Below are 19,658 nucleotides of genomic sequence, written 5' to 3' on the forward strand. Positions count from 1 at the left end.
AAATAACCTTGGCTTGCTAAAGTTTTTTATACTTCAAGAGATTTGGTGGGAAATCATACAAGAGACTTCCTCCTAATAATGAAGAGGTTCCTTGTTAACCAAACATAAGGAGTTCAGATGAGTTTGTTCATAAAGGAAATCTAACTTGGAAATTTCAAATTCGTTAAAGCCTGATATATCATTCATAGTTGCATTCTGAGCACTCCAGGATGCCCTCAATGTGATTCATATTTAATATGATACTTTTATACTCTCTTTCTAGTCAAAACAGTATAGCAAAAATATTTTCTGTTTTCCCCAACACATCCTGCAAAATTAGCTTTTAATCCTTCTCTAGCCATTAATTTTTTTTTTTCTTACAGGGCATCTTGAATGTAGCCATCTAATTAGACAACTACCAATTTCCAACTTGAACTAATGAAACTGTAGCACAAATATTTTGTCAAAACAGTTGAAGTAATTTTTTAGGCTGCGAAACAGAAAATAGGACTTGGACTAGTATAGCCTAGGTAATTCATAGTACTAGCTAGTTGAGGAGATTTTTGGGACCCAGATCCTAATTTCAACTTGGAAGCCGTCCTTGACACCCTTGTGGGTGGGTCTGTTTGCATATAATCCTGTGTTTATCATGTTTGCCACTGTATAGGAATATCTACAATCTACATAGATATGCAACAATGCATGGGCCCAGGTTCTTGCATGCTGTTTCTTGAGCTTGACTAGAAAGAGGCTATGCTGGGATTAAGGAATGCTGAACCGGCCCGTACCGGCCGGTTCAGCCCGTGCCGAACCGGTCCGGTTCGGTGTTAAAAAACGATACCGGCCCGTACCAGTCCAAACCGGCCCATACCAACCCCCATACCGGCCCGTACCAGCTGGGCCAAAAATTTTTTGGGCTTTTGGAAGCCGAACCAATGGTACCGGTTTGGTACCGGTTCGAACCAGTCCGGTGGCCGGCCGGTATGCCTACCGATACCGGTTCGGCGATCCTTGGCTGGGATCACATTGACATACTAATTTATGGATCCTAGAATATGTAGTGTGATGAATGCGATAGAGGTTGTGCCTTTGATTGCTTATGTTTCAGTGGCTTATATTTATTTGACACATACAACCATTTAGTTACTTTGAAAAGTGAAATCTATCTCCTTGTAAAATCTTTATCAACTTATTAAGCAGTGAATAATTTGTGTTCAATCACTGTTGTCCTTGCAGAAAGGTGGACTGCATCATAATCTAATTGCTTTTGATGAACACATTTAGAGTAGGATTGTGGGGAAGTTTCCCAAGCATAATAAAGCTAGGCTGAAGAACCTACATAAAGTGGATTTTGACAGCTTATACATTTAAGATATTAAATGCGAGTTATGAATGGTATATTGAGATAGTCTTAAGTGCACAAAAGGCATGAACATGTCAATAAGGAAAAGAAACAATCATATATTTGTAATGTGTACGAGTTAATATCCTGTTCTTTTCATGGACAATACTACTTAAGAAAGATGAGTATTTTGCTTCCAGAAGATTTTGAATGAGGATAGGGATTATAGATTTGACACGCCTTTGGATATTGGGTGTTTTGTTTATATTGAAAATTTTGATTGATGAACTTCCAAATTCCGACTGAATGATGCAATACACAGCATGTCGGAATCTCTTCTTATTTGGATTGTGAGTGCATCAACAGACAGAAGCTAGAGTTGCTTTTGTGAAGATTGGTGAGGTCAATGTTTATTGCTTCTGGATGATTCTAAGAGAATATTGGCCAAGTTATTTGTTCTCTAAATGATTATGACACAAAAATCTGTTTATAATAAAAGGAGCATGCTGCTATTGCAGAAATTTGTGACATATCACCTGTGTCTTGTTTAAAGATGAAGATATGTGACTAGCCGGTGATATTCAAAGTGTCATTTCCACATTTTTCATATTTCAAGCCTTTTATATGCTTTATTTAAGCTTGGCAGATATTCAAGGGGAAATCGTATGGTAGCGGTAATTGATGACATGGTGCCTTAGTTCGTGGCGTTGTTCAGCAAGTGCTGAATTATTAACATAAGCCTGGTAGTTATGGCAGAGAGTTCTAGTTTTTGATATTAGTTACAACCAGATTATTTAAGTTTGCACAACCTACTTGACCAACTATTGTTGGGAACATGCTCAAAGAAACTCTTGAGGAAGTTTGATGACAATGAGGCCCATAACAAAACCCTGGGTTCAAAAATGCTGAACACATGCATCAAAATGTGGAATTCATCTGTAATAGAAGATTCAACAGATTGAGAAGCTATGGATGTTATTGAGTAGCCAACTTTTGTAGAAAATGGGAAGTTGATCATCCTTTTTTATACATCGTCGCTGATTTTGGGTATTTAAGCATATCTGAAAGACATCACATCTATGATTCTCTTAAGTAATTGTTGAAAATTTCTATTTTCTAAGATGGAAGAAGTAAGAAAAGACATAGAGAAGCCTGCAATAAAATTAGATGTCGCCTTACATAGGAATACTTGGCAGCTGAGGATATGTTAAGCCAACATCAAATAGTTGGGAAAATGCCAGATGCTTATGGTTATGGTTCTCTTTTTTGTAGGGATTATGAGTTTTGTCTTTGATTTAGATGAACCAATGAATTGAAATGTTTCATAATCCTTGGTTTTATGAATTTAATTGTGTGAATTTGCTGTATATGCATCTACCTTGCTTTGCATTAATTTCCTCGATTATGATCTTCAGTCTGTATTTCTACATTTTTGTCTCTCTCCCCCCCATGCTTCATTCTTTTGGTAGGCAAGCACTTCATCATTGCTCTTGTTTATGTTCTATTCTCAGGTTATATATAAGATAAAGCTCCCTGGTCCTGCAATTTTGGGTGAAGGGAAACCTGAAAATCAAAATCATGCGATTATTTTTACACGTGGTGAAGGTCTACAGACTATAGACATGAACCAGGTAGTTAATAATTTACTTATCCTTCAAATAGATTTATCATTTGTAGCTTACCGCATCCATTTTTGTAGGATAACTACATGGAGGAGGCATTGAAAATGAGAAATTTGCTACAAGAATTTCTGAAGCACGATGGTGTAAGATATCCATCTATCCTTGGAGTTCGGGAGCATATATTTACGGGAAGGTTGGTTCTTTCATATAAACATCAAACAAGTTAAAGGTTTGGTGAAGTAGTTATAACATCTATTGTAGTTGAAGAAAGCTTATAGATCTACTTCTTGGTGATTTTTGCAGTGTTTCTTCTCTTGCATGGTTTATGTCAAATCAGGAGACTAGCTTTGTGACAATTGGACAAAGATTGCTTGCTAACCCCTTGAAGTAAGTTTTTATTTGAAGCACAGCAGTTGATTTTGGAGATGTTGTTGTGAACTGTAGTTGGAGCAATAAAAGTTATTCAATGAAATTAGCAACCACATGCCTGTCAATCAACTTTTATTAACTACATCAATGTTTTTGTGTGTTTTTGGGTCTGGGAGATTAATTTTTTTTCATGTGCTCCTTTCTTGCAGTACTAGTTTGCAGCAAATACTTTAAAAACCTGCACCAGTGCCCATGCAAACACAGGGCCCAAGCTGGCATGCCATGTGGCATTGCCAATTTGGCTTGTGATGTGGCTTTATGCCTTTTCTTCAAATTTTTTTATTGTTTTAAACTTCTTTCTACTTAATGCATTAAAATGTTATTCAAATGCAATCATCTAGTCTCAATCAATCAATTACCTATGCAATTGCACGGGGATTATATGAAAGACAAAATATTGATAAATTTCAAGACAAGACTATTAAAAGATGCAAAACCTGGTCATTCTAGGCTTCAAACTTCAAAAATGCCCTCCAGAGAAGCTTAGACTATGAAAATGAGAACAAAAGTATTTGTTTGCACACCTATGGATTCACTATTGAACGGTTTAGAGTTGTTCAAATTGGCTCACTGCCTAGGATTTGTAGGTTCTGGTACCTTATTGGTACAGCACATGCCAGCCAGCACAGGCCCAGCATGTCTAGTGTCTGACTCCTTGCTCTATAATCAAATCAAGTAACTTTATCTACCTTTGTTAATGAATATTATTTTTTGTATAGATGTTTACTTCTTTATATAGATGTTTTTATTAATAAACCTCAAAATCAATGTCCAAAAGTGCTAATTTCAGATTTACCCAATTGTCCAAGTTTCAATATATCTTATTTCTAACATATTGGCTGAGACCTCGGATTTTTCCAAATTTTCCCATCTTCTTGGCTGAGATAATCTGACCTCGGATTCAGGCTAGTTAGAAACAAAACAAAGTGGTTTGGGCCCCGTTTTGTACCAAGACCACAAGCCGTCCGGATTCATGGTAAATATGATATGATATCGACCAAATCTGGCGATTCAGGCTGTTATCGTATTCTAGGATCACTATGATTGAAAATTGAACATTTACACATTCCATGTCTGCCCAAAACTAACGTGTATTCATTTGAAACATGAATACCAGGGAATGACAACACAAGTATAAGTTAGTAGAATGTGTCTGCATGTCCACAAGATGTCAACATATAAGAGTAGAATAGTAAACCGGCTTGCCATTATAGGGCAAAAAAAAAGAGTCCAAAATGCGCCAGCATCAATGAGCACTCCGGCTCAGCACAAGACAAGTCTAGGAGTACACACACGCACATGTATATATATGTGTGTGTGTGTGTGCGTGTGTGGAAATACATGTATGTAGATATATATATATATATATATATAGACATGTACATATATATGTAAATATATATGTCAATATACATATATAGATATATATGTATATTTATGCATGTATACGTATATAGACATATATGTATGTATATCTGTGTACTTTGCCAACATGGGCTAATTTAGGGGTGCAAATAAGCCGAGCAGCCTGCAAGCTGCTCTAGCTCGACTTAGGTCCAAGCTCGACTCAACTATTCCTGAGCTTGAGTTGAGCTCGAAAAGTTTTTTGACTCGAGCTCCATTAGCAAAATACTCAGCTTGAAGGCTCACAAGCCTAGTCGAATATATTTCTAATAATATTATATTTTGTTTATATTAAGGTCCGCTGTATCGGTGGCGTCCCGGACTGGTACAAAACCGGTTCCGTACCGGTGGCGTACCAGTCCGTACTAGGTTCGTACCGGTCCGAATCGGTGGCGTACCGGTCCGAATCGGTGGCGTACGGTTCCAAACCGGTCCCGTACCGGTTCTTCAACAATAAATTGCCGGTACCGGATTTCACGCTAATCCGATACCGGTCCCGTACGGACCGGTACGTACCGGCCCGTACGGACCGGTACAGCAGACCATGGTTTATAATATATTATTAATTTAATATTTTAAAATATAATTGTCTTGCCTCCAATTCGAGATCGCGAGCCGGGGTCGTGTGAACCGCCGTATAGTTAAAGAAAACTAGCCCCACAAGCATACAAGGCATCTTAACATGATATCATAAACAAGCAACGAAATAAATTTAAATAATTAATGTTCAAACTTTAATTTAAATAACTAAATCAAAATTAAATATCTCATAAAACCAATAATATTCGAAAGGCTTGCATCAACTTTAATAAAACCCAATCTAAATAAAGATGTTAAAATTCTATCTCTAGTTGGTCTCTCATAACGAATCCTTAGATTAAGCTAGTTCTCCAAACAGTAAAAATAGTAGAATATAGAATAATGAGCTAGACGGCCCATTAAGCAATAAACACTTTAGATAGATAAATCAAGCAATAAGATAAATAACAATATACTGAAAATAAGCATGGAAAGCATATTAATCCAAAATCAAATCTAAATATACAACACTATCAGAAACAATATGCATATGAATCAAATCATTTCAAATTCAAATTTCATTCATAATTCAATTTCTTTCAAAGCATCAAATTCATCTTGACAGCCATGAACTATGACCACATACATACCCTACGGCTGGGCCAGAATATATGCTTAGTAATAATCAAAGTGCCAGCATATAAACATCCACTGGCAGGATATCAAAGTACGAACCCACAACCCCCAGTGACAGGATATCAAAATGCCAACGTGCAACCCCTACTAGCAAAGTATCGATTGTGAGTCAAATCATTTTTTTCTCAAAAATATCTTTCATGTTCCAAATCAAAAAATTCATAAAACCATATGACATCGAAATCAATCGGATATAATCCATATCAAAATCAATACATTTAATCATGAATTTGTTAAGATTCCAAAAAATGGCATATTCAATAATTAAAATACTATGCATCAAATTCAAAAATCATGAACAATTTAATTTAAAAATAATTTTATAATTTGCCAATAAATTTAGAAAAATGATTACATTACTTATCTTGCAAACGAAACTAACCAATAGATCCAATTAATTCCGAAAATCTCTCTCAGAGTCTAATATTCAAAAATTATATTTGATCAAAATTTTGCTATGATTATTATTAAGAATCAAAATTCTAAGCCCCAACACCCTTATAAGGCTAACCAAGCGGCAGTGCCCAACATACCAGTCAGGACAATCTAACTAGTCTAAACATAGAACAAGAATCTCATTAGAGTATATATAACACTATAGGAACTTAGGAAGTATTGATGGTGGAATCAAGTGGTGTCGAACATAAGCCGTCTTGAGGCCGGCACGCTGCATGATGGCCAAGGGGTCAAGTGATGCGGGATGAATGCGAGGGATTTAAACATAAGGATTATCAGTAAGTTATGTTGATTAACTAGCCTAATAGCAGCAGGAAATTCAGTCACATATGGGATAAGAAAACATTAACATGAGCATAGTAATTTCAAGACTAGTTACCCGCATGTACTAATTCATTTAGGACTTAGAAGAATGGACCGTTGTGGTTGAGAAACCACTTGATTAGGACACTTCCTTCAATAAATCAGACCTAGAGTTGAGGTTTACCAAACATTGAACTTCTGAATTTTTTTTGGAGGAGGATCCTTGATCTCACTCTTGAAGGTTGATGATTGGATGACCAAGCTTCATCTTCCGTTGCAACAGGGCCCTTTTGCTATTGGTTTGGAAGGATAATTGACCCAATGACATGGAGTACTTTAAGGACCTGCAAAGAAACAGGGATTAGAACTTTGGCGTGAGAGGGGAATGGAAATCACAAAAGAAAAAGGAGGCGAGAGGAGGTAGGGCAATGGTGGATGTGGTTGTAGCTTTAGGGCCTCACGCCCAACTTGGAACAAGGGCCTCACGCCCAACCTTCTCTCAAGGTGACGAAGCAAGATTGCTAAGGAAGAAAGAAGCACTTTTTATTCATTCATCAATTGAAATTACAAGATATCATGAGGAGGTATTTATAGACTTTCCTCATGATTTGAAATTTAAACACATAATGAATGGCGCTCCACATTTGAAGGCTTGGTTGCTAGAGAAAAGGAAAGAAAGTTGGCCGACTTTAAGGGGGAGGATTTGAAAAGTTGTTGGCTCCCATTTGAAATTTTCTTGCATTTAAATTGTGGCCGACCTCTTGGACTTTGAATTTGGGTGACGTGTCAACTTGTATGAGGTGGCATGGTGATTGGTTCTTCTGATGAGGTGGCATGACGTTGCATTGGTTTCTTTGATGAGATGATGTGGTCGGCTCCTTATGCTTGACTTCATCCTGGTTGGCGTGCTTCCATTGGTTGGAGTGGTGGTGAGGTGGCCAGCTGATGTTGATGTGAATGCCGAGGTGGTGCTCCAAGGGTGTGCAAAGGTGGTGGTAGAAACATGCAACATGTCCTGACTTGGCTTGCTTTCTGACTTATTGAGGCTTGCTTTCTGACTTATTGAATTTATTTACAGGACTCGATCAAAGCCACAGTGACCTTGAGTTAATTGATTGGAGTCTTTTCTGGATTCTGGTGCCCGCACCAATTCTCCCGGGGTGGGAAGAATTCGACTCTGTCGAATAGGGGTTGGTTTGGCTGTGGTACTTTTCTAGGAGATCTGGGTTGAGTCTCTGTAGGTCCTCTCGAGTAATCCATGAATCATCAGATTTTGGTCGACCCTCCCAGTGAACCAAATAGCGTTGGTACCCTTTGTTCCGGGTGGTGATAGCTTGATCATCCAAAACATGTTCAACCCTATCTCTCGATTCTGGAAATGTGGCTGGAGGGCACTCAGGTGTGGGTTCACTCTCAATGGGAGCATGATCAAAAGGCTCACTAGGTATCAATGTTGGTCCCTTATACTCTATAAGGTCTGAGATGTTGAAGGTCGAGCTAATACCAAAATCAAGGGGTAAGTCAACCACATAAGCGTTAGGTTCAATTTTCTTTAATATCCTAAATGGACCTGCACTGCGGGCATGCAATTTTTTCATAGTTCCCGGGGGAAACCTTTCAGGTTTTAGTCTAATCATTACATAGTCTCCTTCAATGAATTCCTTAGCCCGTTTGTGACGATTAGCTGCTTGCGCATAAGCTTTGTTACTCATGTCAATTTTCTTACTGATTTCATTATGTAAATCCCTGACATGTTGTGCATATGATTCTGCTGTCTCTGAGACTCGTGCATGTGAGGGTAATGGAATAAGATCTACAGGTTTCCTAGGTTTATATCCATGGACAATCTCAAAGGGACTCTTTCCTGTGGATCTATTGACTGAGCTGTTATAAGCGAATTCAGCGCGTGATAATAGGAGATCCCAGTTTCCTAGGTTGTCACCGACAAGGCATCTCAATAAGTTCCCTAGACTCCGATTAACGACTTCGGTCTGACCATCAGTTTGAGGGTGGTAGGCAGTGGAGAATTTGAGTTTGGTTCCTAGCATATGCCAAAGGGTCTTCCAGAAATAGCTAGTAAACTTAACGTCTCTATCTGATACGATGGTCTTGGGTAAACCATGTAGCCTAACCACTTCATTTAGAAAAAGTTTAGCTATTTTTGAGGCATCATAAGTCTGGGAACAAGGTATGAAATGTGCCATTTTGGAGAATCGGTCTACCACGACATATACTGAATCATGTTTTCTCAGGGTTTTGGGTAATCCTAACACAAAGTCCATGCTAATATCTTGCCAAGGGCATTCGGGGACTGGTAGGGGAGTGTATAGACCGGTGTTTTGTCGTTGTTGCTTTGCTGTGGTGCAGGTTCGACATCGGGCTACTATTTGGGCAACGTTTTTCTTTAGACCTGGCCAAAAGAACTGGTCTTCAACTTCTAAGATGGTTTTGTTCCTACCAAAATGACCAGCTAGGCCTCCTGCGTGGATTTCCCAAACTAGAAAGTCTCGGGTGGAGGTACGGGGAATGTACAACTTATTTCCTTTGAAGAGGAATCCGTCGTGAATGGTAAAATCGGGAAATTAGCTCGAGGGTCCTTGACGGATTGATTGGTAGGTTTCCTTAAAGTCGGGGCAATGTTCATACTCCTCCTTGAGCCTTTCAAAACCTATGACTTCGGTACTAACAGAAGTGAGGAGCATAGATCGTCTACTAAGGGCGTCGGCAACACGATTTTCTTTTCCAGCCTTATGTTTCAGGACGAAGGTATAGGCCTGGATGTACTCTACCCATTTCGCATGTCTAGGGTTCAACTTTTTCTGAGAGTTGAGGAAACGTAGGGCTTCATGATCGGAGTATAGGACAAACTCTAGTGGCAGAAGGTAGTGTCTCCAGTACCTTAGGGCTTGGACCACTGCATACAACTCTCTATCGTAGGTAGAATACCTTAGCTTGGCGTCGTTTAATTTCTCACTAAAGAATGCTACTGGGTGGTTTTCCTGACTTAGAACGCCTCCAATCCCGACTCCTGATGCATCACAGGCAACCTCGAAAACTTTGGAAAAGTCGGGTAATCTCAATATAGGTGCTTGTGTCATCTTGTCCTTAATCTCTCTAAAGGCCTTTTCAGCTGCCTTGGTCCACTCAAAATTTCCTCTCTTAAGGCAATCAGTAATGGGGGCGACAATTGTGCTGAATCCTCTAATGAATCTCCTATAGAATGTGGCTAGACCATGAAAGCTACGAACGTCATGAATGTTTTTGGGTACTGGCCACTCGATTATGGATTTGACTTTTTCGGGATCGGCAGATACTCCTTCAGTGGTCACGACAAATCCTAAAAAGATAGTCCTATGTGTCATGAATTCACATTTCTTTCGATTAGCATAGAGGCTATCTTGTCTAAGTGATTGACAAACTTGTCTAAGGTGATTTAAGTGGTCATCTTTTGTTTTGCTATATATGAGAATGTCATCGAAATAGACCACTACAAACTTTCCAATGAATGTCCTTAAAACTTGGGTCATGATCCTCATAAAGGTACTAGGTGCGTTGGATAAACCGAAAGGCATCACTACCCATTCAAATAAGCCGTCCTTAGTCTTAAAGGCGGTTTTCCATTCATCCCCCGGCCTAATTCTTACTTGATGATAGCCACTCTTAAGATCGATTTTGGAGAATACCGTGGCTCCGGCCATCATATCTAACATGTCGTCTAGACGGGGAATAGGGAAACGGTATTTGACGGTAATCTTATTGATGGCACGACTATCTACACACATTCTCCAAGTGCCATCTTTCTTAGGGGTCAGAAGGGCAGGTACTGCACAAGGACTTAAACTCTCCCTAATGAACCCTTTCCTAAGTAACTCGCCAACTTGCTTTTGCAATTCTTGGTGCTCTGAAGGGTTCATCCTATAATGGGGTAGATTGGGCAAGGTGGCTCCTGGAACTAGGTCTATAGCATGCTGAATGTCCCTTAAAGGTGGTAGGTTGTCAGGAAGATCTTTAGGAAATACATCTTTGAACTCCTCTAAGATTTCAACCACTTCTTGAGGGTGTGCTACTGGGGTTTGGTCCAGGGTCTCCTTAACAGCCAACATCCAAATGGGTGAACCTTCATTAATCTCTTGCTCTAATTCCTTAGCATTGATTAGGTTCAATCCAGGTTTCTTTTCCTTCAGACTACTACTAGCTCCCCTCTTAATGTTGTCCTTAGGTGGGGTAGGGTGAACTACAATTTTCTTTCCATTATGATTGAAGGAACATGAATTTGATCGTCCAAACAGGGTAGCATCATGATCGTATAGCCATGGTCTGCCTAGGATAATGCTACTTACTCCCATAGGAAGGACATCACACCATACCTTCTCCTGATAGGATTGGAATTGTATCTGGACTTGGCATCTAAGTTTAATGGGTATTGAGGTCGAATTTATCCAAGATACCTTATAGGGATTGGGATGGGGTACGGTAGGCAACCCTAAACTCTTGATGGTGTTGGTTGATATGGCATTGACACAGCTTCCACTATCTAAGATGATTTTGCAGGCTTTTTCTCCTATTTTGATAAAGGTTTGTAGGATGTTGGTCCTACGCCAATCTTCTTGTTCTTTAGCCTGGGTCAATATACATCTCACAACTCCTAGAAATTCAGACGTCTCAATGATTTCTTCCTCTTCTTCATATTCATCTACCAAATTGGTCTCTGCTTCGTAGACTTCTTCTCCATAATTCTCTAGGGTCTCAGGATCTTCTTCTTCTACTTCTCCTATGTGTAACGCTCTAGTGGGGCATTGGCTTGCATAATGTCCTATTTTATGACACCTAAAACAAGGGACATTGTTTTCCTTTCTACCTTCAGGGGCTTTTCCTTTGTCGTCCCTACGAGCCTGTTGAGTGATAGGATTGGGTCTGTGTGATGGGTTTGAACTTGGGTTTGGCCTGCTTCCAGGGTTGCTAATCCTATTGGGTTCAGGTCGTCGAAAAATGGGTCCCCTCTGGAATCGTTCGCAGTCTCTGGCAATCTGGTAGGCTTGGTCTAAATCATGAATTTCCCTTAAGAACAGTTCCCTTTGAATGTCCTCCTTAAGACCAGCTCTAAACCTAGATAGGGTTACGGCTTCTGACTCGACTATGTTGCACCTCATAGCGAACTCATCAAATTTGGCAATGTATTCAGATACAGTTTTCCCTCCTTGATTTAATCTTTGCCATTGATCTAGTAACCTCTGTTCGTAGGATAATGGGACGTATTTCTCTCTTAGCTTAATTTTCATCTGTCTCCATGTATTGATAGGTAGTTCTTCTCTTTGCCTAGTGATCCTCTCAATATTTCCCCAGTATAACCTTGCATGTCGTGTCAACCTAAGCTTGGCAAATTTGAATTTTCTTTCTTCCGACATTTCATACCACTCAAAATATTGATCCATGTCATTTTCCCAATCAATGTATACCTTAGGGTCTAGACTTCCTTCGAAGGAGGGTGCATCAAGTCTGATACTCCTAAGGGCTCGTTCATCCTGGTCTACATGATCCTGTTGTGGTCGTCGCTGATTATGTTCAGGAGTGAAAAGGTGGCGATGGGGTTGGGGTGTCAATTCAGGTTCCACGCGGGTCTGTTGATTTTCCTCTAGGGTTCCTAGCCTCTCCTCAACTTGATCAAACCTATTGTTCAATTGTTTGAACTGCTCAGTCATAGTCCTTAGGATGGTCTCAAGATTGGGGTCCATGGCTTCAATGGGTTGTGTATGTGATGGGTTGTAGGGTGATCCTGATCTAGTTGTCATACAAGGCTCAAGACAAAACAAAATGACTAGCCTATGCTAGGGTTTGCTAAATCTAAATCAAAGACTTATCTAATCAAAATTGGTTCACCACTTGCCCAGGCCAGTTGGACCAAGAGTTCGTGTAACCGCCATTAACCATACTTAGCTGACACCAACCGCTTAACGGGGCTGGGCAGATAAGATGGTAGCCACGACCCTGATCGGAACTTTTCTAGACAGCAAGGAATTAGCCAAATTCAATTAGCCTAAAGACTCGTTGTGGTTTCTAAGTTAAGTTGGCTAGTTGAGTTTTAAATTAGGCTTAGGTTCTAGATTTATGAGGGTGGTTGTTTTGGGCTAAGGAAAGGTGATGAAATCCTTCCCTTATGTTGCAATTAGAGTGCCCTTAATATGATTTATGATGGATGCAACTATTTTAAATGTCCACACAAGTTGAGATTTAAAATTTCAAATTTCAAATTTCGAATTTAAACTTTTGAATTTTGAATTTCAGATTTGAATTTTAGTTTTCAGCTTTTGAATTTCAAATTTCAAATTTCAAGTTTAAATTTCAAATTTAAATTTTGAATCTCAAATTTTTTTGGTTTCAATTTAAGTTCCCATTTTTAATTTCGAATTTTGAATTTCAAATTTGGATTTCAGATCTAATATTTCAAAATTTCAAGTTTTGAAATTCGAATGCAAAAGTCATATTGGAAATTTCAGATTTGGAAATTTTAGATTTGGAAATTTCAGATTTGGAGCCCAAACCTAGAATTTCAAATTTAACTTTGAAATTGTTAACTTCAAATCCTAAATTTGTGGAGATCAGATCTCAACTTTAATAACTAAAATTCGGAATTAAAATTTGAAATATTCAGATTTAATTCATAAACTTAATAAGGCATGCAAACTAGGATTTTGGCATCAATGGATTTTAGGAAAGTGCAGAAATTTCAGCAAGTGCAGAATTTCAGCATAATCAATGTGCGTGTCCTAATTAACCTGGCTCTGATACCAAAAATGATGCGGGATGAATGCGAGGGATTTAAACATAAGGATTATCAGTAAGTTATGTTGATTAACTAGCCTAATAGCAGCAGGAAATTCAGTCACATATGGGATAAGAAAACATTAACATGAGCATAGTAATTTCAAGACTAGTTACCCGCATGTACTAATTCATTTAGGACTTAGAAGAATGGACCGTTGTGGTTGAGAAACCACTTGATTAGGACACTTCAATAAATCAGACCTAGAGTTGAGGTTTACCAAACATTGAACTTCTGAATTTTTTTTGGAGGAGGATCCTTGATCTCACTCTTGAAGGTTGATGATTGGATGACCAAGCTTCATCTTCCGTTGCAACAGGGCCCTTTTGCTATTGGTTTGGAAGGATAATTGACCCAATGACATGGAGTACTTTAAGGACCTGCAAAGAAACAGGGATTAGAACTTTGGCGTGAGAGGGGAATGGAAATCACAAAAGAAAAAGGAGGCGAGAGGAGGTAGGGCAATGGTGGATGTGGTTGTAGCTTTAGGGCCTCACGCCCAACTTGGAACAAGGGCCTCACGCCCAACCTTCTCTCAAGGTGACGAAGCAAGATTGCTAAGGAAGAAAGAAGCACTTTTTATTCATTCATCAATTGAAATTACAAGATATCATGAGGAGGTATTTATAGACTTTCCTCATGATTTGAAATTTAAACACATAATGAATGGCGCTCCACATTTGAAGGCTTGGTTGCTAGAGAAAAGGAAAGAAAGTTGGCCGACTTTAAGGGGGAGGATTTGAAAAGTTGTTGGCTCCCATTTGAAATTTTCTTGCATTTAAATTGTGGCCGACCTCTTGGACTTTGAATTTGGGTGACGTGTCAACTTGTATGAGGTGGCATGGTGATTGGTTCTTCTGATGAGGTGGCATGACGTTGCATTGGTTTCTTTGATGAGATGATGTGGTCGGCTCCTTATGCTTGACTTCATCCTGGTTGGCGTGCTTCCATTGGTTGGAGTGGTGGTGAGGTGGCCAGCTGATGTTGATGTGGATGCCGAGGTGGTGCTCCAAGGGTGTGCAAAGGTGGTGGTAGAAACATGCAACATGTCCTGACTTGGCTTGCTTTCTGACTTATTTAGGCTTGCTTTCTGACTTATTGAATTTATTTACAGGACTCAATCAAAGCCACAGTGACCTTGAGTTAATTGATTGGAGTCTTTTCTGGATTCTGGTGCCCGCACCATCAAGACCCTTTTATCGAGGTCATCATAAGTTACAGGGGTGGGACCCTCTTAGGTCCACCCTTCATCAACACCGGTGGTTAGTGGTTGAAAGAAAAAAATAGGTGTGAGGACCTGTGCGGGCGTGTGTTTAGTCCCACATCGGTTATTCGCTGGGTAGATCTTGAGTACTTATACAGGATCAAGGAACCCAAATAATAACTTCCGGCTAGCCATTTTGGGTGAGATCCTGGGTTGTTACAAATGGTATCAGAGCGGACCTGGCCCATAACTTATGTGGACTAGGGGACACTGCAGCACGGATCCATTGGGATTGACCACGGACTGATCGTGATGTTTGTGATTAGATTTGAATGGATTTGAACCCTTAGCCGGACGAGGACGTCAGGGCTTGAATGGGAGGAGTATGTGAGTGTTGGGAACCCGCCCATGCCGCTGATATTTTAAAACAAAAATCAGATGGCAGCGGAAGAGGCATGTGCGGGATCGACGTTCATCGCATGAACGTTGTTTCATGAACCGTTCGTAGTTAGGCAAGGATTAAAAACTTTTAAAAATATTAGAAGATCAGATCTTCACCTTGTGCGGGTAGATGATCACCGCAAATCTGAGTTCGTGGTTTTAGGAAGAGGGTTCGCTTGAAGCCGTTCAAGTGTCCGGCCTCTACGGGTATCCACACGAAGCAGAGATCCGATCAAAGCTCTCTAGTCTTCCCGGGGTGCTAGCTCCCCTGCAAAGACTTCTTTTGATGGCTGATTTCCTCCCTTTCAATCAACCCTTGATTGTGCTTGGGAGGAGGAAGAAGAAGGATGAAGATGGATGAAGATCCAATGCTTGCTCGCAGCCTTTTCCTTTTTCCCTGCGTTGGAAGGAGGAAGAGAGGAGGAGGAGGCCGCCAAGCCTCTTCTTTTCTTTCACCTTGCTTGCGGCTGAAACAAGGAAGGGGAGAGGGTGGCCACGGCACAAAGGAGGAGGGCTTCTATTGCTTAGGGCGTCGGCCCTTGCCTCCTCCTTTTATAGCCATCTAGGGCTCCTACAATCTAGGAGCCCTAGAGTTATTTCCTAAGAGGGGGCGCCGGCCCCCCTCTCTTCATCCCTCACCACATGGAAAGGGGAGGGGCGTACACCTCTCCTCATGGTAAACCCTAATCCACATTAAGCAGGGTTTGGAATGCCCTAATGTGGTCAAGCCCTAATCCAATTAGGCTTAGCCCAAGGGTGAACCAATTTGGATCCAATCTAGGTAAGTCCTAATCCAATTAGAACTTAAATCAATTTTGACTCAATTGAACTCTTCAATCCTAATCCAATTAGGAGTCTTATTGATTCATTAGATTAATAATTAATTGTGACTTAAGAAACCCTAATCCAAATTAGGACATATTTATTTTTAGTCCTAATCCAATTAGGACTCTTATTTGAATTCGAAGTCCTAATCCAATTAGGACTTCTAGGAATCCTATTCCAAGTAGAAATTCAATTTTAATTCAAAACTCCTAATCTAATTAGGATTGTAGGAATCCTACTCCAAGTAGGAATCCCAGTCCTACTCCAATTAGGATTTCCAGTCCTAATCCAATTAGAACTCTAGGAATCCTACTCGAAGTAGGACTCTTGTTTGAAGTCCAATTAATTAATTCCCTTTGTTCCTTCTTCAACTGAATATCAATCGAATTGATTACTTGTGATTCCTAATCACGATTTAACCATCGGATCGGTCAATACTTCTAGTGTGTGTGACCCCATAGGTTCTATTCTGACTGGTAGTAAGATATATTATGATCTCTATCATAATATCATTGAAAACTCCTTTTAATGGATTGGAACGATTCCAACTCTACTCATTAGGGTTTATCGATCATCGAGATAATCCCTGTGAGTCCCACCATCCACCAGTGACACCTAGCAGCATGTAGTGGCTACCCAGTAGAATAGAATGATGAACCTCTAGGTGCAGTTATCATGTGATACAGTCCTACTATCGTGGATCCCTACAGGACGGAGGTCATGGACAACTCGTCAAACCCCATCGTCTGTCATATGTGAAGATTTATTCGACTTAAGTTCGAGAGTGGAAAACTCTTTCTCCACTGTGCATACTGCCCCGGCCGAGGTCTTACGAACTCAGTCTTATAAATCACATAGGATCTCTCCTTATCTATCAAGGTCGATAGATTCCTTATAGGTGCATACCCTACTCCTACAGTGAATTTACTGCAGCCAATCTACACTGCATGGACCCATATGGCTAGAGACCATGTATGTGTGCAGTCAAACTACAATAACCTCACTGTGAGTAGCCGAAGCACCGCAGGTTAAAGGACCAGTCACCATGGAATGCCGTACCCGCCCGTACCGGCCGGTTCAGGCTGGTACGTACCGGTTCGGCCGTGGACCGGTACCGGAACGGATAAAAAACCGGTATTTTCCGATTTTTTATCCGAACCGGCCGGTACGGGTGCGTACCAGCCTCGTACCGGTGCGATTTTTTTTTTTAAGAACCACAGCGCCGCGCGCTGTGGTTTTTGAAACCACCGCGTACCGGCCGGTACGGGACCGGTACCAGCCGGTACGTACCGGACCGGTACCGTACCGGTCCGGCCGGCCACCGGTACGCCGACCGGTACCGGTACGCCGACCGGTACCGGTACGGCGGACCTTGCCAGTCACACTACTGCAACATCAAGCAAGTCACTGACGAGTGGATAGACATCCAAGTGACTTCTTGTATTGGTCACGCTCAGTACCCTTGTTCTTAACAAGCACCTGCACTATTACTTCAGTGTCGCTACACTGTGGACTCGAGTCTCGTCCATCCATAAGGAAAGTAATCTGTGTACTGATCTCATCGGATCGATCACCGTCCTCATGATGATCCATCGATCAGGAGCGTTTAGAAATTAATCACTAATGATACATGGCTCAAATTCTCAACTCTTGAGAATATGCATCATCATCTTATTAATTATTTGGACGATTCATAGACACAATAATAATATGAATGAAAAAGATGCCTTTCATTTATTCAATAATAATAAAGTCAAGTACAAATTATGTCCTAGAATTAATAATGTGTCAGCCAAAATTGGCTTCTAGGGCATACATCTAACAATCTCCCACTTGCACTAAAGCCAATCAGTCATAAATCTAAGCCCCATCTTCTCAAGATGCGCTTTAGTTTTCTGCCGACTTAGCTGCTTAGTGAATGGGTCCGCCACATTTTCTGTGGAGTCTACTCTCTAATCCTCTACTTATTTTCTTTCGAGATAGTCGCTTATTAGGTTAAACTGCCGCTCTATGTGCTTCGATTTCTGGTGAGACCTTTGGCTCCTTAGCTAGTGCTATGGTGCCTTTGTTATCGCAGTAGAGTGTTATGACATCTGATGACATTACACCTAACTCTGCAATGAACTTTTTAAACCAAAAGATTTCCACTGCACCCTTAGAGACGGCTTAACATTCAGCTTCTAAGGTAGAATCTATAATGATCGGTTGTTTGAAACTCTTCCAATTTACTGAACCACCATTGCACATATTCTGATGTAGACTTTCTATCATTAATATGTGTGCATCCTTCTACCTTCAACTCTGATCTTCTTCCAAAGACCAAGAACAAGTCCTTAGTTCTTCTCAAGTACTTAAGACTGTTCTTCACAGTTATCCACTGCTTTTTGCCTGGATCTGATTGACATATGCTCGTGACATTCACAGCATGTACTATATCGAGTCATGTACATAGCATGGCATACATGAGGCTCCCTATTGCTGATGCATAGGGGATCTTGCTCATGCGTTGAATCTCTTCAGATGTGTTGGGTCACATCTTCTTGGAGAGATTAATTCCATGCCTTAGGGGTAAGAGATCCCTTTTAGAGTTTTCCATGCTGAACCTTTTCAGCACTTCCTCTATGTACATCTTCTGTGATAGGCCAAGCATCCTTTTAGATCTATCTCTATAGATCTTTATTCCCAAAATATAGGATGCTTCCCCAAGGTCTTTCATGGAGAACCTTTTTGACAACCAGACCTTGACCGAGGTTAGCATGGGAATATCATTCCCTATCAGGAGGATGTCGCCCACGTACATTACGAGAAATACGACAGCGCTCCCACTAACCTTTTTGTAAACACACGGTTCCTCTTCGTTGTTGATGAAATCAAACATTTTGATTGCGTCATCGAAACGAGTGTTCCAACTCCGAGATGCTTGCTTTAGTCCATAGATGGACCTTTGCAGCTTGCAGACCTTGTGATCTCCATCACTGGAAGTAAAACCCAAAGGCTGTTCCATATAGATATCTTCATCAAGATATCCATTCAGGAAAGCAGTTTTCACATCCATCTGCCAGATTTCATAATCATGAAATGCTGCAATGGCAAGCAATGTTCGGATGGATTTTAGCATGGCTACAGGTGAAAAGGTATCCTGATAGTCAATGCCTTCGCGCTGACTATACCCTTTCGCCACAAGCCTTGCCTTATAGGTCTCTACCTCTCCATCCGAACCTATTTTTCTTTTGTAGATCCATTTGCATCCAATAGGTACAATACCTTCTGGTGGATCTACTAAGGTCCAGACTTGGTTGGAATGCATGGAGTCTAACTCTGACTTCATAGCTTCCAACCATTTCTCGGAATCGATATCAGATATCGCCTCGTCGTAGGTTTTGGGATCCTGTGTGTGATCCCTATCTCCCACTAGGAACATTTCCTCGGTATCCTCTTCTAGTATACCTAAGTATCTATCGGGAGGATGGGAGACCCTACTTGATCTGCGAGGTAGTTGAGGGACATCGTGTACTGGCTCTGTATTAACGGGTTCGATAGGATCCATGACTCGTTGCTTTTCAGAGACTTTCTCTTCAAGCTCAATATTCCTCCCACTGCCTCTATCAAGGATAAACT

General features: G+C 40.5%; 1 protein-coding gene across 1 annotated transcript in view; it reads left to right on the forward strand.

The window, feature by feature from the left end:
• Positions 1-19,658, forward strand: part of LOC103710535 (callose synthase 3-like) — a 116,164-nt gene that overhangs the window by 78,692 nt on the left and 17,814 nt on the right. Inside the window, exons 35-37 of the mRNA XM_088717639.1 lie at positions 2,833-2,952; positions 3,021-3,136; positions 3,247-3,330. Coding sequence (XP_088573765.1) covers positions 2,833-2,952; positions 3,021-3,136; positions 3,247-3,330 — 320 coding nt within the window. The remainder of the gene's footprint in view (positions 1-2,832; positions 2,953-3,020; positions 3,137-3,246; positions 3,331-19,658) is intronic.

Source organism: Phoenix dactylifera, chromosome 3 (assembly GCF_051530095.1).
Source record: "Phoenix dactylifera cultivar Ajwa chromosome 3, Ajwa_hap1_PhDact_Kaust_v1.1, whole genome shotgun sequence".
Lineage (NCBI taxonomy): Eukaryota > Viridiplantae > Streptophyta > Magnoliopsida > Arecales > Arecaceae > Phoenix > Phoenix dactylifera.